General features: G+C 41.3%; 3 protein-coding genes across 9 annotated transcripts; 2 read left to right on the plus strand and 1 right to left on the minus strand.

The window, feature by feature from the left end:
* Positions 1-47: 47 nt before the first annotated feature.
* Positions 48-8,608, minus strand: CDCA2 (cell division cycle associated 2). Of its 5 annotated transcripts, none has more exons than XM_019622606.2 (14): positions 8,503-8,608; positions 7,430-7,962; positions 6,661-6,791; positions 6,026-6,173; positions 4,996-5,192; positions 4,536-4,614; positions 3,742-3,977; positions 3,360-3,441; positions 2,636-2,859; positions 2,465-2,543; positions 1,798-1,853; positions 1,196-1,336; positions 686-860; positions 48-230 (listed from the first exon to the last, which is right to left on the minus strand). In XM_019622606.2, exons 2-14 carry the CDS (start codon positions 7,776-7,778, stop codon positions 67-69), a joined length of 2,061 nt encoding a protein of 686 aa, XP_019478151.1. In that variant the 5' UTR covers positions 7,779-7,962; positions 8,503-8,608; the 3' UTR covers positions 48-66. The 5 variants fall into 5 exon arrangements, with proteins under 5 accessions (XP_019478151.1, XP_019478153.1, XP_019478154.1 ...); XM_019622608.2 differs by having other exon boundaries at positions 8,478-8,572; XM_019622609.2 differs by lacking the exon at positions 8,503-8,608 and adding an exon at positions 8,397-8,484 and having other exon boundaries at positions 6,026-6,170.
* A 121-nt stretch (positions 8,609-8,729) lies between these two features.
* On the plus strand, positions 8,730-16,795 carry KCTD9 (potassium channel tetramerization domain containing 9). 2 transcript variants are annotated; one of them, XM_003212393.4, is made up of 12 exons: positions 8,730-8,854; positions 9,300-9,421; positions 10,434-10,477; positions 10,891-10,987; positions 11,469-11,527; positions 12,058-12,186; positions 12,705-12,772; positions 12,875-12,970; positions 13,384-13,533; positions 13,803-13,908; positions 14,167-14,300; positions 14,558-16,795. In XM_003212393.4, the coding sequence occupies exons 1-12, from the start codon at positions 8,807-8,809 to the stop codon at positions 14,672-14,674; spliced, it is 1,170 nt and encodes a 389-aa protein (XP_003212441.1). In that variant the 5' UTR covers positions 8,730-8,806; the 3' UTR covers positions 14,675-16,795. The 2 variants fall into 2 exon arrangements, with proteins under 2 accessions (XP_003212441.1, XP_031412599.1); XM_031556739.1 differs by having other exon boundaries at positions 12,705-12,970.
* A 1,472-nt stretch (positions 16,796-18,267) lies between these two features.
* GNRH1 (gonadotropin releasing hormone 1) lies at positions 18,268-21,986 on the plus strand. Of its 2 annotated transcripts, XM_019622611.2 has the most exons (4): positions 18,268-18,900; positions 19,343-19,484; positions 20,166-20,261; positions 21,768-21,986. In XM_019622611.2, exons 2-4 carry the CDS (start codon positions 19,344-19,346, stop codon positions 21,807-21,809), a joined length of 279 nt encoding a protein of 92 aa, XP_019478156.1. In that variant the 5' UTR covers positions 18,268-18,900; position 19,343; the 3' UTR covers positions 21,810-21,986. The 2 variants fall into 2 exon arrangements, with proteins under 2 accessions (XP_019478156.1, XP_019478155.1); XM_019622610.2 differs by lacking the exon at positions 18,268-18,900 and having other exon boundaries at positions 19,164-19,484.
* Positions 21,987-22,421: the final 435 nt, after the last annotated feature.

A 22,421-nucleotide genomic window follows, 5' to 3' on the forward strand; every position in this document is an offset into this window, starting at 1 on the left:
AAATATAACAAAACCAAGCACAAGACTTACTTTCTAGCACTAACATTAAGTAGATCAGAAACAGGATCAGATCACCTGAAATACTGTATTTCTGGGGCTGCCTTCTTCCACAATATCCAGTTCCTCAGAGCTTGGATACACATCAACAACAGGGATGATTTTCTCTCTCATTCTTTCAGTCACTTGCTCCTGTTGAACATCGTTATGAACATCCCTGAGTGTGGAATGATCTAAAAATACAAAGAATGATACATGGTTACTTGGCTCCAGTTGTGAATGTACAATTTCTGAAGTATTACAATAAAAAGTTTCTAGTATTTTACCAAATAGAAGACTACTAAATAAGCATTCCACATAAACAGCATTAAAAAAAAATACTCCCCAGAAAGCTACTGCACATCATGTTCCTATTTGTCTGTATCCAGTGAAAGTATAGAATCTTTTCACTGGAGCCCTATAAGAGTTAAATTTATGCAGCTGGAGACTAATAATCTATTAGATGCTTTGGACTCTGTTTTATTTATTTCTACTTCATTTTACTCCAGAAGCCATTAAAAGTGAAAAATGCAGACTGGGCTCTTTATCTGTGCACAGAACTGAAGGTAGCTCTCAACAGTTTTATAAATAGCTATGAAATAAAAGCAAAGGAAAAACTAAGGTAAAATAAGACTAAAGAACACATTACCTGGAAAATGTGCAATTGTCTTTGGTGAATTTGGAGATGAGGAAGAAGAGAAAACTTCTGGAATCTCAAGGATAGGACTCAGAAGAGGTTTCTTTGAAGCCATTTCTCTTTCCCCATATAAGGATTTATTCACTTTTCTCTTTCTTCTTTTGCCAAAGGTTGCACGTTTTGTTTTCTGAAGAGATCAAGAGGACCACATTAGAGCACAATGCAAATACAAGGATCCTTGTTGGAAAATACCACAAAGTAATTTGCACCATTACTGGATTTTATGGAAAATAATTATCTCCCTAGAAATTATGCCCTGCTTGTTCTGCTCTCTTCACATTAATCTAAAAACTACAATATAAAGAATTATTTTTCCAATGAGAACTGATTTTTAACTTAACCAAATTAAGAAAACAATCAAAATAATTGTGGAAAACATACAAGAAAGAAGACTAATTGTGTGAGATGTTGGGACAGAGAAATAAAGGCAGTATTCACCAGCTGCACTGGGCTGTCACTTACTTGCTTCTTTTTGGCAGCAGATACAGTCATACTCTTTGGTCTTTGAAGTTCATTCTTCCTTGGATTTTTAATGTCTTTAGCATTCTTAGTGCTGGTTGTTCTTGAGATGCTACAGTCAGTCCCCTCGGAAATGGCGCTGTACTGTTGAAGAATAGGAATTTTAAGTTATTGGGGTGAATGTCTATGTTTAGGTGCATGTTTGTTTTTTCAAAAAAGAAACAGTGCAACAGCCCTAAGAACTCTCTGTGATTACGTGTCAGTGACTGAAGCCCTTGATCCCATAAATGAAAGCCTATGGATATATCTCTTCCAACTTTTTGCCATGACTAGTCTCTTTGGGAAAGTTCCTCCAACAGTTAACAGAAATAGTAAACTTAAGCATCAGATTGTAATCCAAGCTGGTTTTAATAACTGAAAATCCACTTTCTGTCAAAAATGAGATTTCCTTCGCTGCACCAAGTCATAGATATTTCCATCTACTTGGATATCTATAATTCTCATATCTGAGGATGCAAAAGCTCTGATGTACTTCAACAGGTATACAAAAATATCCTCGTTAGAAGAAGTAGAGAAAACAAAACCCCACCATTGAAGAACCTCACCTTCCTTTTAGTAGAGGAGCGAGTCGTTTTCACGTCTGATTTGTCAGTTTCTGCTTCTATACATTAAGAAAATAAGAATATTGGTTCAGATCAACAGAAGTCAATTATGTTTTGTGGAAATTATTCACACCATTTTAACACTACACACAGTATGTTTAGATCTTAGCCTTGAGTAACATTTTGTGCACATAGTTATCAAACATGGCAAGATAAAAAAAAGACTTGCTTTACAAAGTAGATCAGAACAGAAGAAAATAATACTCAGTAACAAAATAATTAACACTTACCAAGTTTTCTTTGAGACACAAAATTACAAATATCCTTCTCTATTTTCTTACAGCTTTGCTCGCTATTTTAAAACCATCAGTACCAGAACATCATAAATCCAGATAGTAAGCCCAGTTATTTGAAGCAGTAAGCCTGATTAGATCGGCCACTTGTGCGGAAAAAACACAACCTCAAATAACATCCAGTTAATCTAAACAGTAGGCAAACTTTGGCAGCTACTGCAATGACCTTCACAGGAAAGGAAGAGCATTTAACTTCAGGCACAATACATCCTATGTCGAGCAAACAAACAAAAAAAAACAACACAATTGTGTCATCTCTCAGTTTTCAGATACAGAAAGATGTACTGTCTAATGACAAAAACACGACTCAAGGTTACCTTGTGTATTTTCAACAGGTAAGAGCTTTTCTGAAGCAACAGAGCCCTCCTGTTGTTCCTGAGGAGGCTCAATACATTCCTGAAAGATAAAGGAAAAAAAGTTCATACATTGAACACTTAAAGAGACTGTGAGAAGCTATTTGTGTAGTTGTAAAGAAAACAAAAACTTACATCACTGCAATCAAAGTTAGGCTGAGTTAATGGTTCTTCAGTGAGCCCTGCCCTTGTGAAAGGGCTGCCACGTTCTGACCCCGAGCGGCAGACTGGTGTTGATCCTTTGCGCAATGGAGTATTTGCAGGCAAAGTTTTATCAAATATTTCTGGGCTGAGATCTTCTCCAAAAGTCACTTTTTTCTTCTTTGCCCTTTTGGAGCTGTACTGTTCAGTTTTCTCTACTGCAATAAAATACGACGACTGCTTAGCAGACTTAAAGCAGAGCTTTCACAGAGCAGAGATGTTTCAAGGCCTTTTTACAGATCTTAATATTCCCTTAAATAATCACCCACTAACCAAACAACAAAATATTGCCCTTAGACATCAATTCTACAAGAATTTTTAGTTTAGCATTACTGTAATATCAAGAAATGAGGAAAAAAGAAAATAGAAGTCTAGAAAACACCAGCTATCTCTCAAGTTGTATCTGGTAACTGTAAAATCTCATGAAAAACAGGATTTTTTGTAATATTTGTATCAATACCATTATTTTTCTATATTAAATATTTTCTAAAGTGTACTTTTTTTTCCCCTTGGTAACTTCATTTTCCACTTCACACCATATGTTACCACTTATGAGCTATTTCAGTGGTGGTTAATCCATAATACCCTTCAGATCTTGCAAATCTTCCAATTTACAGAACAACAACAGAAGAAAAAAACAAAAAAAACTGAATCAAACCTGTTTGCAGTGCTTCACAGATGTGATCAGAGACTGTAAAAGATTCACCTCCTCCTCTGTGAACAGTATTGTTTGAATATTCCTGTCAAATGTGATAATAACATTTATTAAGTACCATTTAAGGACTGTCCTTTTTCACATCAAAAGTGAAAATAACTTCCTCTGAAAGCAAAATCTGCAATCAGTGCAACTCTTTAACAAACCTATTTGGTTTTCTGGGTAAAACTTAAAAGCATAAAAATGGATCTTCTCATAAGAAAGCTTCAAATCAACCACGACACAAAAATAAACCATTGATAACCATCTCCAGTGCATACAAATAGTCAGGAAGCATCCTGAAATACGAATCAATTTCTACTGCGACGTAAGTTAATTAACCAACCTTCATGCAGTCCATCAGTTGCTCCACTGGTGTTTTCTTCAGCACAGATCGCAGCTGGGAGCCGCTCGGTGTGGATTCCCTTAACGAAGCATTCCTCGTTTGCAGCGGTGTGACAGGCGGCTTGCTTCCATCATACACCCCCACAATTAGATCTTCTGCAAAATTAACCTTTGTCCTGCTTTGATCTGCTATGACATTACTTCTGACTTCTTTACTGATACGGTCAGGACTGAAATCTTTAAAGCAAGTATATATGACAATTAAAGACTGAAGTAAAATTGAGAAGCATTCAGTATTAGCTCTATGGAAAACACGTGTACACCCCTCAACTACATTCAGTGTCTGAAGAAAAATCCATTCTTCTCTGAATCTTTGCTGCTGTTGTGCCATATTTACATTCCACATTTTGAGCAATTTATGAAATAAAAATGTGAAAATTGAGTGTTACGTGAAGGATAAGGGTTGTGGGGAGGATTTCTCTCCCCAGGAGTCTCTACACTCTCCTCTGCTTCACAAACACAAAATGCTCAACTATACTTTTCCTTAAGCATGGCCCAAACAACAAAATTAAGGGCTGAATGGACGGCAGTATGAAGTATTTTTTTCCTGTTATTATATGCTCCGTTAGCTTTTATCTCAAACTTATTTCAGGTTTCTGCTGTATTAAAAATTGTAGCCAAGATGATGAGCATGGAGTGAGTGCTTGTCAAACATTTCTTTAGAGACATTCTATTTTTTTTCTTTTTTCTTTAATAAGAATATAACAAGATTGTAATAGTGATGAATCCTCTTACCATGGCTTGTTTCTAAGATATCTCTAATTAGAACAGCCTCCGAATACTCGATAGGATTGCCTTGCTTGTAAGTCCGTTCCTACAGAAGTAACAAGAATAGATAGATGATACAAAAAAGCACATATATGATAAGGCAGAGGTCAAATTGATCTGCTGAGTTTTGTGAAGCTCTTCACATTTCTGACACCTGTATTTGCCAAACGTGTGAAGTCAACGTGCCACACAGTGACACAGCTGTGGACTCAAAAGGAACTTATACATATTTAAATTTTATTAATAGAATAAAATGAGCTTTCTTTGTAATTATCAGAATAACCTTGCTGACTAGGGCAGCTTACAGCATTCCCACCATCCATAACATCAGTGTCTATACCAGATTTTGCTTCCCTTAATAAGACAAATTCTTCCAAGGGAGATTTGCTGTGAAGTTTACTTTCTTTGCCCACACTTGGATAAGTACCTTTGAAACAGCAGCTGGTTCAGTGACATCTTGCTGTAAAGACAAGATGGTGCATATCCTCCTACCAGACTTACTGCTATTGGTTAAATTTTCTTTTAAATTTTCTTTTAAATCAGCTCCGTTGCAGTCAGACATGAAAGCTTCGCTCTTCTGACCCAGACTGTGTTCTTTTGTGACAGGTGCTTTGTTCTGAGCTACTGTGATTAAAAATAAACCACAATTTCAGATTATTCAGTTAATGCTATTTTTGTGTTTCTTCACACACGCAAAATAAAGATTAAAGAAGCTATTTTTTGAATCAGTAAAAAAAAATCCATGAAATTTTTACTTCTACTTTGAAAATAACATTAGCAAATCTTCAAAAAATAGAAAAAGTTCTTCTATAAACGTCATCAAGACCAGCACAGAATCATAGCAATACAGCTTCTCACAGTTGCCACAGCACTGCCCTGACTTGCTTTTGCAATATGTACTTTTTTAATTAGGAAATAAGGAAATGCACAGTAATGGAACCTGATTCCTAAGTGTACCTGTATGAGGCTGCTGAATCACAGCCTGAACCTCTGATTGATCACCTGAGGCAAGCAATGAGTCAGCCACGGGAGCACAGGTGAAGGCAATTCAGCTGTGCTGCAGGAAGGGGTGGAGCCTGGCTGCACCTCTCCTAGAGCCGTTTAAGAGCTGACTGCCAGTGGGGAAGGATCTCTCTGGAGATCTGCTCTACTGGCATCTATTTTGTGAGCCTAGGATTAAGGTTTTTTTTTTCTTACTCCAATATAACAATTACATCAGCCAAGCTGGATATATTATATCATCTGTATATCCATTGATTATACAGTACCTAAAAGCTGTTGAACAGAAGACTTCACATCACATTAAGGACAGGTAAGAGTTACAAACAATTAAAACCAAGAAAACCTTAAGCCAAGCAAAAACTCCCAAACCATCATCAGCTCTCACAAAAGAAAATATTTTCATTTCATATTTATTGGCTGAAAGGAAGACTTAATATTTAAATCAATGAACTTACAACAGCCATCTTCCTGAAAAGCAGCAGATACTTGTGAGAGTCCAGAGAAACTCCTCTTCCCTTCAGCTTCTTGAACTGACCTAAAAGTTCTTTGAAAGATATCCATTTTGCTCCTCAGTGACCTGGCAAACTGACAAGGATTAGCCTGCTAAAAGAAAACTCAATGTCAGCAGGCACTTTTTCTGAGATGACATGCAATTTTTTTTCAGTTCTTATTCATACTTTTGACATAAAGCACACTCAGGGAAGAAGCAAGTATTTTATCTCACTGCTACTTTACTCACATGGTGAAAAAAGAACAGTATCAAGAAATTTGTTGTTCTTTTTTCTAATCTGTCCCCCTAGGCCATTACCAGAATTTATTTACTGTGAGTCTATGTTGGTTTGAAATAAAACCAAGTCTGAATTAAAAAAAAAAAAATCACTGATGTTAGTATTGACTTAAATCTGAACCATCTAAGTTTAATTTGCCAGATATCTAAGTGCAGTGAATGCACTCTGATGTGAATGCGTCTACTGACCCCTTCCTTGGGGTTGTAGTTTCTTTCTGCCAGCAGGTGTTAAATTGGAAGACTTGCAAATCAATCCCTAGGGGAATTAAAATGATGCATTAGACACTTGAGAACAACCCTCACCTGTGTAAAATCTTCTTTTTGCCTGTTGCTTTTCTGCTGGGCAAGATATTGAATGAGTGTATTGTTTTCTGGAGACCCCCGGGCTCCAATGGCTGATCTTCGTCTCAGCTTTAGTGCAGCTGGAGACTTAGCTGAAATGGAGATGGGGAAAAAAATGCAGTGAAGATAAACACTAAAACAGTGTTCTGCTGTACATTTCTTTTTTTAAGGAGTGTTTTATGTTATTTATGGAAACAATTCTTATTTAGCTGCTTGGCTCAGAAAACTGTTAGAGAATCAAAGAATCACTAAGGGTGGAAAAGACTAACAAGATCATCCAGTCAACCCCTTCTCTTTCATGTTGTTTTTCAATCAGGTCCCTAAAAACAGACTCTAGAACTGTGTACAACAGAAAAATAAGACGTGGACCCTTGTTTTTCCAGGTAAGAAAATAAGAAAGAATAAAAAGCAACTATATCATATACCAAGAGAGAAACTGAAGTGGTTTTTTTGTTTTTCAGTTGTGAATTAAGGAACTCAAACAATACTTGCAGGACTCATCTGACTACTCTGATACTAAACTCGCTGACAGCTGATCACCAGAACAGAAGAAAAGTAAAATAAAGAATTAGAGCAAATAGGGAATGAAGTCAAATTCCTACCCTTGGACTTACTCTAACTCAGCTGGTCACCGTGAACCTGACTGAACTCTGAAGCTTTTGATAAGGGATTGAACTGGACGGTCTTCAGAGAACAGCAGACAGCACTGATCACTCCAGCCTTGCCTTACCTGTAGATCCATTAACAAAGCTTTCTGGAGTAATCCCAAAATCAGCACTTGTTACAGTTGCAAAATCAACACTTTTCCTCCTCTGTTTCTCTGATAATCCACAGTAGGATTTTTCTTCTGCTTTGACTCTTGCAGGTGTTGAGTAGCACTCATCTCCCAGAGGCACGGGTCTGCCTGAAACATTCTCCTTGCTGCTCAGTGGCCAGGCAGCTTCACCAACCACAGCCCTTTTTGGAGTATCGGAGGGGCATTCTGCACCCTGATGTCTTTCAGCATCCCCTGCATCATGCTGCGATTCCTGCTCTCGGCCTTCAGCCCCATTGCTTACATTCTCTTTCTCAGATGCCATTTAGGCTTTGGGCTCAGTCACTCTGCAAAGCTTGCACTCTTCTGACTGGGATCTCTTTCTTCACTGCAGGATTTCTGCTCTCCTTGCCTTCAGCTTCCAGCACAGCATCTATCACCTTTGACCATGATGTGTTTTAAGCCTAAAAAACAGCTGACTCACTCCGTTCTCCTACGACGACAGCTCCCTGTCAAAAAGGACAAGAAATTTTAAGCTATCTGATAAGGAAGAGTCCTCTGACATGTGAAATGACTGCAGATCCAGGAATTCCCTGAGGGGGGGAACAGGGAAAGCCTTCAGCCCAGAGCACACACAGAAACACCAAGGAAACACAGGGCTGTGCCTTTACTTCGTGACAAACGTATAAATCCCGCGTTTAAACACACGTTTTAAACGCAATCACATTGCAATTGCGTTACAAGAGGTACGAGCAGTTTAAAGGGGAAGGGAGGCTGTTTAGGACGCTCACACCTTTCGCGCTCGGTTTCTCAGATTTTAAAGCTTAGGGAAACGGGCACGGAGCTTTTAGTTCCACAGCAGCCCAAGCAGCCACGCGTTCGGTTCCACGGACGGGCCAGGCAGCGCAGGGCGGGAGCGGCCACACGGGGCGTTCCCCCATACCTTCAGAGCTTCCCGCTTCCCTCACCGCAGCCCCAACAGCCCCCGCTCCCCTCAGCCGCCGGCCCCGCTCGCGCCTCTCACATTCAAAGCGCAGTGGCCCACTGACCGTTATTCTCGCGCCGCGGTGCCATTTTGAAAGTAACGGTCGGCGCCGCGAGCCGCGTCCGCGTGACAGCGCGCACCAATCGCGGACAGCACTCGGCTTCAAGGACCCAACTCCTCCTTTGATTGGCTGTCGGCAGCACTGCCCCCGCCCTCCAACCCGCCCACCCGTCGTTTCCCCGCCCCTCCGGTGGGGCACGTTTCTCATAGGCCAGCGGCTTGTCTGCGATTGGTCTCAGTTCCCGTCGCTCAGGGAGCGCTGCCTTCCGGGTTCGGCGGCAGGAGGAGCGGGGCGCCGTCGGCGCAGCATGAGGCGGGTCACGCTGTTCGTTAACGGCAGTCCCCGGAACGGGAAGGTGAGGGGCGGGGGTTGCGGCCTGCGGGTAGGCTTTGGGGGCCTGCGCATGGATTTCTGAGGCGTTCTATTTCCCTCTGCTCGGTTTGGGGCCGGAGGGCTGCTCGCTGTGGCCGCGATTGGGGGCCTGGGGGCTGGGGTCGGGGCCGGGCCGGGGCTCAGGCCGTGTGCGGAGCTGTGAGGAAGAGTCCTGAGCTGCTGGCTGCGGCTCCCTGCAGCTCAGTTCCTCTTCAGTGGTGCTGTGCTGATGGAACCGTGCCCTGAGCAGGTCAGGGATGTGCTGCGGCCTTCCCGTGCCGTGCTTTCTGTTGGATAGCTGAGAAATAATCCTCCTTCCGCTCTGCTCAGAGCTGTGAGGCAGCGTCTGTAGTGAAAGCGATGGGTTTTAAGGCTCAGCATTGCTCTGGGATGGCAGCAGCCCCAGTGTGGTTCCCTTCTCTTTGCAGGTGGTGGCTGTGTATGGCACGCTGTCGGATTTGCTGTCTGTGGCGAGCAATAAGCTGGGAATCAAAGCAACCAGTGTTTACAATGGGAAAGGTGGACTCATCGATGATATTGCTTTGATTAGGTAAGGTCGACCCCATAAATGCCAAATCGTGGATGGAGATTAATAGCCTGCTAATAGTCTAAGGGCTGGAGCGCCTTTCCTATGAAGAAAGGCTCAGGGAGATGGGCTTGTCTAGCTTGGAGAAGACTCCAAGGAGACCTCATGGTGGCCTTTCAGTACTGGAAGGGAGTTTACAAGCAAAAGGGGGGCTGACTTCTTACATGCTGTAATAGAACAGAGGGGAACGGCTTTAAACTAAAAGATGAGATCTACGTTGGATGTTAGGAAGAAGCTGCTTACTCAGAGGATGGTGAGGCTCTGGCAGTGCTGTCCACAGAAGCTATGGATGCCCCATCCCTGTAGTTGTTGTTGTTGGTGGGGGGGCCTGGATGGGGCCCTGGACAGCCTGATCTGGGGCAGGGGGATTGGAGCTTGATGGCCTTCCTAAGCCGTTCTGTGAATAACAAGTCCTTTTCATAAAACCAGATCTTTTCCAGCCTATATGCTCAATGGAATACTCACCTCAAGGAAAAATAATGCTGCCTACAGAACATCAAAGAATTTCTATTTTGACGAATCTGAATTTGATGCAAGCTGCACTGTGTGCTTATTAATGTCCTTCTGAGTGGATTCACAAATGCCAGAAAGTCCCAATAGTCTGTTCAGCTCTCAGATGAGATTTTTGAAAAGGAGACAAACTGTGGCATGGCTTTGGCTTCATGTAACATTAAGCCCTTCAGAGTGGGGAGAAAAGGAACTATCTCATAAAACTAAAGCTGCTGAATATCAGAAGTGATCCCTACCTGGCTGATACAGGTCTCTATTGGTAGCATCTCTAATGCAGCTGGTAGAATTGCAGTCATCTGGAACCTGCAAAATTAAGAGAACAATCGGGTTCTTAATTCTAACTAATGGCATCTGATTATCAGGCACCTGAAACTAATCAGGAGGGGATCCCAATGTCACTTAGATGAACAAAAAGCTGTTTAATCTTTTTTTTTGTTTCTCTTCCCCCTGCCCTATCCCCTTCCAGAGATGATGATGTTCTGTTTGTCTGTGAAGGAGAACCGTTCATTGGTAAGTCTCTTAATTCTTCAGTGTTCTGTTTACATAGGCAGATAGTGACAGGATAAGGGGAAAAGGATTTAAACTAAAAGTGGGAAAAATTAGTTTAAATGTTAGGAGGAAATTCTCTACTCAGAGGGCAGTGAGGCCCTGGCACTGCTGCCCAGGGGAGCTGTGGGTGCCTCATTCCTGGAGGTGCCCCAGGCCATGCTGGATGGGACCCTGGGTACCCTGATCTGACGATAGCAGTGGCAGGGGATGGGTGGGCTTTGAGGTCCCTCCAACCCAAGCCACTCTATAATTCTGCTTTGCTTTAGTGTAAGTTTGAAATTTAATTTTCTAGTGTTTTCAGAAACCTGTTACCATATGGAGGATTTGGAAACGTTCTAACAATTCTAACATCTGTGTTCTTATCACCTATGTAGATCCTCAGACTGATGCAAGACCTCATGAAGAGCTAACAGGGGCACACACAGACTGGTTAACACTTAATGTTGGAGGTCGATACTTCACCACCACACGGTAAAAATGGGGCTAGTTGAGCTGGAATTACCTTCAGTAAGGTTGCTGTAGTAGTTGGTGTGTGTTCAGGTGGTGAGACTTTGGATGCTCTTGAGAAAGAACAAGAAAAGTCATTTGCTTTGGAGTAGGAGGCCTTCTGCAGCTTTTTCAGTATTAGGCATTAGTTGCCACCATTCTGAAATGAATGCTTAAACCGTTCACACATGTGCTAACAGTGGTGAAAAGCCTGAACAGGCCTGCATTTATCCCTGGAATACTTCAGCTAACGAAGTGCTTTGTATTTAAAATACCTTTGATACGCCTTAGATCAGAAGTGTGTTTTGTTATCTCTTCTGAAATAAAATCAGTACAGAGTTGGAATGCATATCACACACCATTAATTACCTTCAAGGTGCCAAGGAAATGCATTCCCTCCAGCAAATGGGTCTTGTAGCAAAACATTCCATTTGAAAAATAAAATTGCACTGCCTTTATTTTCTAGGAGTACTTTGGTTAATAAAGAACCTGACAGTATGTTGGCCCACATGTTTAAAGATAAAGGTTAGTATCTCGAAATAAAACTCGCCCTTCAAGCTAACGAATAGCCAAACAGGTAAAAGGCACTATTAAGTTAAAGGTTATTTATATGTTAAAGTATTGAAAGTATGTTAAAGCATCAAAGCACAACATACGATCATCTCATGAATTGAAACTAGAACTCCCACCCAGAGTTAATACTTTTTTTTTCTAGTCTTTTTTTTCTAGTTTAGACTTTTCTGACTGTTGCGTTTTACTCAGTTTTGTGAACACCAGATGAGATTTGTTTACCAATCCAGGGCAGATTAAAATCTTAATGCTGCTTTTACTGTAGTAATGGTTCTTAGGCACACTGTGAAATGTGTTTTAGGTATTTATAGCAGGAAGGGGTTAGATGTAAGGGGGATTTTCCCCTCCACTCCTATTTTCCTTCCTTCTCTCTAAGAAACGCCCTTTCATGTGGGAGGCTTCAATCCTGTAACCCCTCGGTGGTAACAATGTGAAACCTGAAGCAAACGTTTTCAGATTTAATTATGTGTATTTTGTGGCAACAGATGCTTGGGGAAATAAGCAAGATCACAGAGGAGCATTCCTAATTGATCGCAGCCCAGAGTATTTTGAGCCTATTTTGAACTATTTGCGTCATGGACAGCTCATTGTAAACGATGGCATCAATCTGCTAGGTAGGTATTACCTGCATGACATCTCCTCAGTTAATACTCTTTAAAAGTCTAACTTTGTCCTGAGGTAAATGTGATAAAATCACTGGGACTTGTATCTGCTTATCTAAATGTTTGATATTTTACTGTGGAGAATTTATTCTCAAACAGTGCCCTGGATTTGATATCTTAATACTTATATATGAAATTCATTTTTTCTTCTTGACTGGAAGCTCACTTTTCCTCTGTCCCATTACAACGTAATATAATGTGCATGACTGACAGTTCTATTAGCTCATGCATTGGTTAGGCATTTCCTAAGGTTCAGCAGGTGCTCTGTTCATCTGTTGGTTACTGTAGCTAAAAGAGAGTTATGACAAACAGAGGAAGTCAGTTGAATTGGCAGTCTTCTGATAGTAAGGTTAGATTAACCTGAAGCTTATGTTCTTGGCATGGCTGTACATTGCCTTTTCCAATAGGGAAGAGTGGTATCTCATTTAATGGCTCTGTGTAAATAACAAATAACTGCTTTGTTTTGTTAGGTGTTTTGGAAGAAGCCAGGTTTTTTGGTATCGATTCATTAATTGAACATCTAGAAATAGCTATTAAGGTAACTTGCTTGCTTTTATACGTGAATGTGCATGTCCTGCTCTTCCAGGCAATATATAAGTTAGTCCTATCCGTATTAGCTTGTAAACAACTCTCTCAACAGAACTCACAGCCAGCAGAGGACCACTCCCCTATATCTCGAAAAGAGTTTGTGCGATTCCTGCTGGCAACCCCAACCAAGTCTGAGCTGCGATGTCAGGTGTGGAAATGCAAAGTTTGCCTCGATCTGTAGCGTTGATGTCAGGTGTTGGAATGCCCTGCAGCATCATGTGATGATGTGAAATTCAAGCATGTGCTTCCCCACCCGTCTTCCTCTTTTTAACTGAGTTTTGATTCCAAGCTGCGGCAGAGTAACTTTAGTATGAAATTTGAGTGCAGTGTTTGGGCTGCTTTACTTTAGATCAGTTTGTTAAGCTGTTCTATTTAAACGTAGGATGCATTCCAGTAACTAAAGTCAGTGCTTTACAGCTTCGCATTAGCTTTAGACTGATGTAATAGAATAGGTGCTCTTGTTCTGTATGTATGTATCATTGCGTGTGAGAAATGATGCTCTGAACTGTTCTGTATTCAGAGCTACACCTTACCTGTTGTAACTTTTGGTTTTGGTTTTAGGGTCTCAACTTCAGTGGAGCAGATCTTTCACGACTAGATCTTCGATACATCAACTTCAAGATGGCTAACCTAAGCCGCTGCAACCTCGCACATGCCAATTTATGTTGTGCAAATCTTGAAAGAGCTGACCTCTCTGGATCGGTGCTTGATGTAAGAATTGTGCTGTGGAAGATTTGGGCTGTCCTGTTATCTTAAGAGGAATTAGAATAAGTTGGGGAGAGGGGAGGAGAAGGAGGGTGTGGAATTACCTGTTGTCCCAATGAAGTAACTCAAGTTCTTACACTGCCTCAAAACAATAAGGCTGTTTTGCTTTAGTAGTTTCACTTCCTAAGCATAAATGAAGACTACAGTCTGACTACTTCTGGCGTTGTTCAATTCTGTACTTGCATGAATTTCACTGATGCATTTATCTCTATCAGTGTGCGAACCTCCAAGGGGTGAAGATGTTGTGTTCCAATGCAGAAGGAGCATCTCTAAAAGGGTGCAATTTTGAAGACCCATCAGGCATTAAAGCTAATTTAGAAGGTAAGAGGTTTTTGTATGTTAAATATTTCATGGAAACTGAGCTGCGTGCGTTTTAAGATCCATATGTTATGTACAAGATTGAGCCATGATTTGTGCAATTCATGTTTATATTAGAAGAGCCATACATATATGTAAGACTGAGTGCAACTGCAGAATCATTACATGTAGATACCAATTTACATGGCACTGAAGAAGCATTTCTCTGGAATCCCATGTTTCTAACTGTTCTTCCTTTGTAAAAGTACTTTTGTGTTCTAGGTGCTAACCTGAAAGGTGTTGACATGGAAGGCAGTCAAATGACAGGAATTAATCTCAGAGTTGCAACACTGAAAAATGCAAAACTAAAGAACTGTAATCTTAGAGGAGCAACTTTAGCAGGAACTGATTTGGAAGTGAGTTACAATTCATTTTATATGCTAAATGGTCAACTGATAGAATTCTGGGGATTGCTGGCATTCAGCAAAACCAAATCCAGTTGTTACTGTGAAAAGCAGTCACTGTCTTACTCTAGTTTTAGTTGTATCTTGTGACAGAGTCAGGAGATTGAAGTTCCAGAAGCATATGTGGCTTCTGCATAAACGCATTTAAAGTTTTTGAACCCCAAGTTCTGTGTGCATTCAACTAATACTTGATCTCTTTTACCCTTTAGAACTGTGATCTTTCAGGTTGTGATCTACAAGAAGCTAACTTGAGGGGATCTAACGTAAAAGGAGCTATTTTTGAAGAGATGCTGACACCTTTGCACATGTCTCAGAGCGTCAGATAAGGAAGAGAACATGCTAAAGACAAAGGAATCAAAACATGGTGACTTTCTTCATGTCCTCCCCTTATTAAGTTAGAAGTATTGGTTATTAGACAACTTATATTTGCAGTAGTGCCTAAGTAAAATATTTTGATTGCTTTTTGGGGAGAGAGCTTTAACTGAAAAGGTAGAAATAGATAAATACTGTTTCTACCTCTGAACAGAGTGAGGAAATGGACTGCTTCTAGGATTGGTATGTGTGGCTTTTTGTTGACAAGCATTGCCTCACTTTGGAATTTATTTTAATTTATAAAGCACAATATATGCAATTCTATTTATTAAATCTGTAGCTGCAATATGAATAGAAGATGTTTTTCATGTATAGTAGCATCAAAGTTCAGGTTTACAGTTGGACTAACTGTAAATACACTAGTTTCTTCATTCATGCACAGTACATTAAATGAAATGTCGTTTAGATAATGTCCACAGGATGTTTTCAGGTACTCTTCTGCATTGAAAACAGTAGTTAACTGTCATCATACGTAATATATTGCCTTGTAGTAGTTAGGATTCAGGTATAGAACAGCTTTATTATCTTCTAAAATGTGCTGTGGAAGCCGCTTCCATGGAAGGGATCTGCATACAGCAGATTTGGTTATAACAAAACCATCCTTGTTTAAACTGGGATTGCATATTTAATCTTTTCCAAATTAGTATACGATTGCACTATCAATTACAGCTGCTAAAGAAATATTCTTTTGCTTTCAAATGTCCTATCCATTCCCAACCTGGAGTACCTGTACGTTTTCTTCGTTCTTGGTGGGGAATTAAATGGGCACAGGAAAATCCAATCCACTGTCACCAGAGATGAGCACTGCGGCTGCAGCACCCACTCCATTCTCCCCCTGCCATGCCTCCAGTATGTGAATAAATGGCACTTGTTTCCCTTCCATGTACTATGCAAATACTGTTGTACACTGCATCCTTGACCATATGGGCATAATCCTTTCCCCAGCCAGATGTCAGTGTACCACTTTGGGCCTGCTTACAAGTGGCTGTGAAAGCTTTTTTGGATGGGGTGGAGTGCGCTTTCCACAGCTGCTTTACATGTGAGTCAAATATGGAATTACGTGACTTCTGGAGTGCAGAAAGCCTCACAGCACTGCTTTAGGTAGTGGTGCACTTCATCTCATAAGCTGTTTCCACTGTAGTATCAAGCTGAGTTCTCATCTAATGTTTGTTTTATACACAATCAAAAAGCACATCAAGAACCTATACCAAAAAAAGGTGCATCAAGAACTCTTACCTCAGATGCTTCTTTAAAGTACCCCAAAGTTAAAACTAACATTGAATCTATGAAAATAGAACTGTCACTGAAGTCCAGGACGGATGTATCCTAACACTTACAGAACACGATCTGTTAGCAGTGGTTTGAGTTCCAGTTATTTTGGTGCGTTGCCTCTTCTTACATGCAGTGCAGAATTTCCCATCTTCTGAAGTCATATTTGTTGTCTCAGTGGTTGCTATGAAAATGCTGCTTTGCCATCAGTCTAGAAAGATTAGTTTAGGAACAGTTTATGATGTATTTGGGGGAGAAGTGTGGGATTATTATCAAGTTGGGTTTGATGATACTCAGGCATATCATGTGAACTTCCAGGACTCAAAATCCACAGCCCTGTGGTTCTGAATTGGGATTTCTTTTCTGGATTCCCTGGCCTCTTTAATTTGGCTCTGGGATAACCCCCTATCCTTGGTCAAAAACACCCATAGGGAAATACTTCATGATTTTTGGAGTCCTGTCTCCCACCTCATCACTTTCACTGAGTGATGTATGTGTTGCAGAAGAAGAAGATTCCTAGGGCTAGAGAAACAAATGAATTATTTTTCTTTATCATATTTTGTAGCTAGAAGTAAAATATTGTATGGGAAAATATATTTTCATAATCACTGTGTATAAAATATATTTGAACTTTCACTGAAGTACTATGTTTTAAATAATCACTGCATGTGGCATCATTCATTTGCAGATGAATTTAAGGTACCTCTTTTGCTATGACAGAGCTGTACGAATAGCCTCAAGTGGCATATTCAGAACATGCAGGTTCCAGCCTAATTCAAATTGCATTAATAAAAATGGGAAATACACAAGTGTCTTTGTCTTACTTAATCTTACTTAGAAGGACAAGAAGTTAGAAAAGATGCTGGATCTTAAAATTCACCTCTGCTTGTATACAAGCTGTAGCTAAAGTTGGATTTTACCTTTCATGAGACCCTTAGCCTGCATTTGTATGTGCTCTCTCAAAAGGACTACTTGGCATGTACTTAATTACTTACTTCATGAGAAGACAGAATTTTAGACATCTCTCTTTTTGAGCAGGCAGTTTGTGCTCTATGGCAGAAAGTATAGAGTTTTTATGCTCAAGAATAAAGTTTACCTGTTAGAAAAGCAAACACAAGACATGCAGAAAGTCAACATCTAGGAGCAATTCTGGAGAGTCTGTGCCAACCATATTTACCAGTGGCTGAAACTGAAGAGAAGTCACGTGCAAAAGCCAGCTCTGCTCTTTGATTTCTGCTGACTGAAGCTCTCCCAGACCTTGGATCAGCCTTCCACATGGGCTCCACCTCTGCCAAAATCAGGGTCCTTTGTTGGTTTCCATTACATGGGGCTGTAGAAGTATTTGTGGGCAACCAGAACCAGCTGTAGTCTTCTCCCCAACCTCCCACCTCCTTTATGTAACTTGGGACCGTGGCCCAGAGTGGAACATGAGACAGGAACAGCTTGCTCACTGCTGTGCTTCCTTCCTGATGTGCTTCAGGAGCAGCTCTAAGGAGACCCACTGAGAAGCACAGCTGCTGGCAGCCAGCGAGGGCAGGTTGGCAGACTTGGCTTCCCCTGGTGGGTTAATAAGAGGTGCAATTACCTGGCTAAGCAGCCCCCTTCCCTTCTTTAAATGCCATCTTTCAGGATGAGCAAAATCTTCCATTTCCTTTGTAATGTTAATTTCTGCTAGGAAGAGCAGGGAAGGAAGTAGTCATAAAACAAAATCTCCCTTCTCAAGTGATCTGCCTACGCTAAAGTAACCTTTCTCCCACTGAAACCAACTATTTTCACAGCTTGATCAGTTCATCAGCTGAACCACTGCTGGCTCTTCTTGCTGTGAGTAGGAGCATTACAGCAGGAATTACTCTTTGCTACAGTCACTAAATCCTCCTTCAACTATTTACTTATTAAATTACATTTAAGCCATTAATCTCAACGAGGTCACGGGGCAGGAAGAGAGGATGTTTAAAGACCACTAAACATGATACACCCAACTGCACGTAAAACAGTGCAAAGCAAGACAGAACAGTGGACAGGTGGATAAAAAAAATCAGGTTTCTGCCATCAAAATTGTTGAATTAGAGTTCTGAATGCAGATGGCTACCATGACCTCTTCAAAAGCTGCAGTGCACGAAGTTTCAAGAACAAAAAAGCTCCATAAGTGTTTTGATGCCTAACTTCACACACCCATATATATGTGTGTATCTCTATATACATACACATACATATGAATAGGATTCTCCATTACCTGTACACAGAGGGTCCTATTCAAGCAGGAGAGCCCCTTCCTCAGCACGTTCACAACCTCATCATCGTGTCTATTTGATCCATTTAGTACTGCTTTGCATGTTATAGAGCACAGAATGTGAAGGCATTTTCATTTAAGCATTAAGGACTTATAAAGAGCATGCAAAATGCCACGTGCTTGTGCAACCTCTTGTTTATGCACCGAAGGTCTGTTTCCTTCTGATCTAGAGAGAATAAACCGAATTCCTCATCCATTTCAACCCCTGTAAGACACTCTTCAGAAATTCAAACCCACACAAGAGCTTTTGCTTATTGCTAAAAAACCAGAAGCCATTGAAAGACCATCTATTTTCCATGGGGCAACGGCAGCCAGCTAGGTTTGAACATCAGGTTTATGGCCTCTTAAAAGGAAAGCTGTAACTTTCACGGCTCTAAGAGAAAACAGCCGTAGGTAACAGCTACACCCAGCTGCTCCAATTATGTGCTTTACTTCTTTAGTACACGACAGCAACTTTAAGAACAAAATTGCAGTCCGTAGGATAGAATGAGGCAGCGTTACCTGCTGTGAAGGGTTTGGTGGTGGGGTGGCTGGATATAAAGGGAGACAAGAAGCCAACGCACAGGACATTTTCCAGCGAAGAAGAGTTGGAGCAGTTCTGCAGCCTCTCTCAGCAAGCAGGTAATGTACTTGAACAGCCATATCCATTCCACCTTTTCAGTCCTCACAGATGCTTGCACTGGAAGGAACTTGCATTAGAAAGCACTGCAAAGAGCTCTTCTTAGAACAGAAACTGGCTACACCAAACCCGTCTGCCAAACATCAGCAGGGATTTTCACTGAACCTTTGAGGTCCAGGCGTTCCCAAAGCTCTGAAAGGGCGCTCAAAAATCCTAATTTAGATCTCTATCCAAACGTCTCGGATGTCAGATCTCTCTGTGATGATCTAATCCATGCTCTGAGGGGCTCAGAACCCAGCTGTGACCCACGCGTAGGCACAGTGCCACCGGGGTGCAGGGGTCAGAGCTGAAGATCCACTCCAAAAACTTTCCCATGATTCTGTAAGATAAAAATTGAGCTGTGATGACACAGGTCCAGAAATACGCTTTGTTCTCTCATCACAGAATGGAGAAGGCCAGGAAGATCTCGGTTGGTGTCCTCCTGTTTACCACGTCTGTGGCAATCTGCTTGGCTCAACACTGGTCTTATGGCCTGCAACCGGGAGGAAAAAGGAATGTCGAAAATCTGGTGGAATCATTTCAAGAGGTAAGTTCAGGACTGTAAAACAGCTCTTGTTTTTGCTCCGATCCCTTATCTGTACTAGATGCAAGCAAAAAGCCATATGGCAGTATCAGAGGTGACAGACTATACCGGGAGCCTCTCTCTCTCAGCACACTTGTGTGTGTCATACAATACACGTGTAGACTTTGTGTCAAGTAGGAACTGGAAAGCAGATCGTGCCGTGGTGGTACAGGGACCACTGAGAGCCTTGCACACACAGCAGTGCTTCTGTGACAGACAAAAAGCTTCGTCAGTTTGCTCTAAAGGAGGGATGGAAGTGTGATTCCAGGTCAAACCTGATTTCACCATCCCTTGCTTGAGCTGCCCTTCTGATCAGCTGCTTTGTGCCAACACCCATCCATCTCCGTGAGAAGGTGGCAATGGCAGCTGGTGTGGGATTCGATGGAAAGTGCTTCACTGAAGGACTCAAACCACAGAGCAGATGGGAAAGGTTCTGTCCACCAATGGTTTTTCTTATGATTTCTAATATTCCACGTGTACTCCCTTGTAATTACAATTCCAACGATCTACAGCTGCTATAGCACGTGTAACATGTAGGAAACAGGTAAATGCAACTGTGCAGTAGAAACTTCGCCTTTAACCTAGGGAGATTTGCCTTAGGAGAAAAATCTATTTTCATGAAGGCTGTGTTTATTCCCCATTCAGATTGCAAACGAAATGGAAAATCTTGGGGAAGCGCAGAAGGCTGAATGCCCTGGATCATACCAGCATCCCAGCCTGAGCAATCTGAAGGAAACCATGGTAAGTAGCGTGGATTTTCTCTTATTGCTGTGGGAAAATCTCAGACCAGTCCAGGCTGGGAAAGCATGGGGTGGAGGTGTGTGAGTGGTGGGGGAGAAGAGGCAGGAAAGCTTAGTTCACACGTGGCAATCCCAGCTTTGCATCACTCTCAGTATGTCCGAGTTATGGCGCTAGAATATGACCACATTAATCTTGATGCTCTGCTGTAACTATGTCATTACTTACTGAATTAAAACCAAAATAAAGCCAAGCACGTACTTCCTTCATACAAATGTAGGCAGCAATCGCAGATGCTCAACTTCAAAGGCACGCTCTGCCAGCTGAAGGATTGAGCCATATGGAAGTGCTGCTCCCAAGGTCCCTGGACTGGGAAATGTATTTTCCATTAGATGCTCTAATGCAGTGACAGCAGAGACTTCACATACACACGATCTGCCACAGAAACAACACTCTCAAGCAGAAGAGTGCTCTTCAAACAATATAGCAGCACCTTGACCTGCCCAGATGGTCCTCACTTTCTGGGAAACATCTCTGAGTCGTCCTGAAGTCGTAACTCTTCATCTCCAACTAATTTTTGAAGCCCAAACAAAAAAATTTCAATTACATAACTCTCACTTCTGAATACACACTCAAACACACATCTGGCCTACCTTGCTCCTGCGGTATAGCCTGAAATGTGTGGCTTGCTTACTTCTAGCTGCTTAATGATGCTGAGAACGAATTAAAGCTTTTCCAGATGTAGGTTTTCCAACGTTAACACATTGCTGAAGTTGACACGGGAACATTATGCAAAGAGAGGGGAGGTGTCAGGAAACAAACCAGCCCATGGAAATAGCTTTTCAGATTGCCTTCATCACTTCCTGGAGCTGCCAGTAGTGAGCACAGAAATACAATGAGCTGAGATACAAAAGGGAAAGAATAACATAGCGAGTACCTCTACCCAAAGCACCTTGGGCTTTCAGTTCCAAGGGAACAACATAAATAGATGCACAAATAGGAGACCAGGTCCAGCAGGATGTGACGCAGGAACTCTGTTTCCATTCAAAAAGAACTGACGTATACAGAGATGGGAATGGGACAACTGTCCCACCCTGTAACACTTCTGCAAGCAAAGCTTTCTTCTGCTTGGTGTCTTGGCCAGCTGCTTAAGTTGACAGAGACATTTTGCATAGTGATGCTTTGTGTAAGGTCATGCCAAAGCGGAGTGTTCTGCAGCTGCTGGGCTGCCCTCTAAAAGCTGCTGTGGCCATGGGCCCCTTAACAGATGTAAAGCTGGTCACGGACTTTGGGATGAAAAGGGCTATTATAAGTGTCAGTTACATTATACTGCATGATCAGATCCATGGGCAGGTGCAGAGAGATCACGTCGGGTCAGATTTATGTCATTCTAATCCTCCTTCCAACGGAGACCTCAGTAGGAATATGTTAGCATCTGAGCAGGCTTTAAAATTCCATCATCAAAGTTCTTTCTTCTCTTTTAAAATAATATATGGTGTGTGCTTACAGGCAAGTCTGATCGAAGGAGAAGCCAGAAGAAAGAAGATTTAAATGCACAAATCCAACAACAGACTCAGAATAAAATTTCAAAGCAATGTTGAAAACAGATCCTCCTGCCTCTGCTTTGATTGCAATATGTGAATAAGTATGTGAAATTAGTTGGGAATAGTGGAAGATACCGTTGTCTAGACAACTTGCTTGTAGGTAAAAGAAAACCTGGAGGGGGAATCAGCTCTATGGGGTTGGCTTTGCATTCTATAATGCAAACTTGGCAGTGACAACTTTTGTTTCACACCCACACACAATGCCTGGGCACTGTCTGATCTCAACAGTAATACAACTTCATTACGAATTACAAATAATTTTACTGCTGGAATGGAATTCTGCTCACACATCAGCAGATCACACATGAAAGACTTTTGTATGCTTCATTTTTTTTACTGGTTCACACATAAAAACTACATTTATATTAAAAAGGTATTTACAAACTTTACAATAGTTAATACATTAAAAAAAAATTATACACCTTGCTTTACAGATCTAGTGAATCCTATGCCATTTACTCAGAGAGATGCAGCCTCCTTTCCCCACCTCCTACCCTTCTTTCAGAGCCAGTTTAAAAGCCATATTTTCTGCTGCTTCAACTGCAGAGGATGAAAAGAG

The sequence above is a fragment of the Meleagris gallopavo genome, chromosome 24 (genome assembly GCF_000146605.3).
Source record: "Meleagris gallopavo isolate NT-WF06-2002-E0010 breed Aviagen turkey brand Nicholas breeding stock chromosome 24, Turkey_5.1, whole genome shotgun sequence".
NCBI classification, from domain to species: domain Eukaryota; kingdom Metazoa; phylum Chordata; class Aves; order Galliformes; family Phasianidae; genus Meleagris; species Meleagris gallopavo.

What these genes read in the sequence shown, in the direction of transcription:
- CDCA2 (XM_019622606.2), bottom strand. Translation starts at nt 7,778, where the DNA reads ATGGCATCTGAGAAAGAGAATGTAAGCAATGGGGCTGAAGGCCGAGAG. An exon ending in AACCAGCTGCTGTTTCAAAG is followed by an intron (nt 4,615 to 4,995) that starts GTACTTATCCAA and finishes TTACTTCTGTAG; the next exon opens with GAACGGACTTACAAGCAAGG. An exon ending in TATCTTAGAAACAAGCCATG is followed by an intron (nt 3,978 to 4,535) that starts GTAAGAGGATTC and finishes CTTGCTTTAAAG; the next exon opens with ATTTCAGTCCTGACCGTATC.
- KCTD9 (XM_031556739.1), top strand. Translation starts at nt 8,807, where the DNA reads ATGAGGCGGGTCACGCTGTTCGTTAACGGCAGTCCCCGGAACGGGAAG. An exon ending in TGAAGGAGAACCGTTCATTG is followed by an intron (nt 10,478 to 10,890) that starts GTAAGTCTCTTA and finishes TCACCTATGTAG; the next exon opens with ATCCTCAGACTGATGCAAGA. An exon ending in TAGCAGGAACTGATTTGGAA is followed by an intron (nt 14,301 to 14,557) that starts GTGAGTTACAAT and finishes TTTACCCTTTAG; the next exon opens with AACTGTGATCTTTCAGGTTG.
- GNRH1 (XM_019622610.2), top strand. Translation starts at nt 19,302, where the DNA reads ATGACACAGGTCCAGAAATACGCTTTGTTCTCTCATCACAGAATGGAG. An exon ending in TGGTGGAATCATTTCAAGAG is followed by an intron (nt 19,485 to 20,165) that starts GTAAGTTCAGGA and finishes TTCCCCATTCAG; the next exon opens with ATTGCAAACGAAATGGAAAA. An exon ending in GCAATCTGAAGGAAACCATG is followed by an intron (nt 20,262 to 21,767) that starts GTAAGTAGCGTG and finishes GTGTGCTTACAG; the next exon opens with GCAAGTCTGATCGAAGGAGA.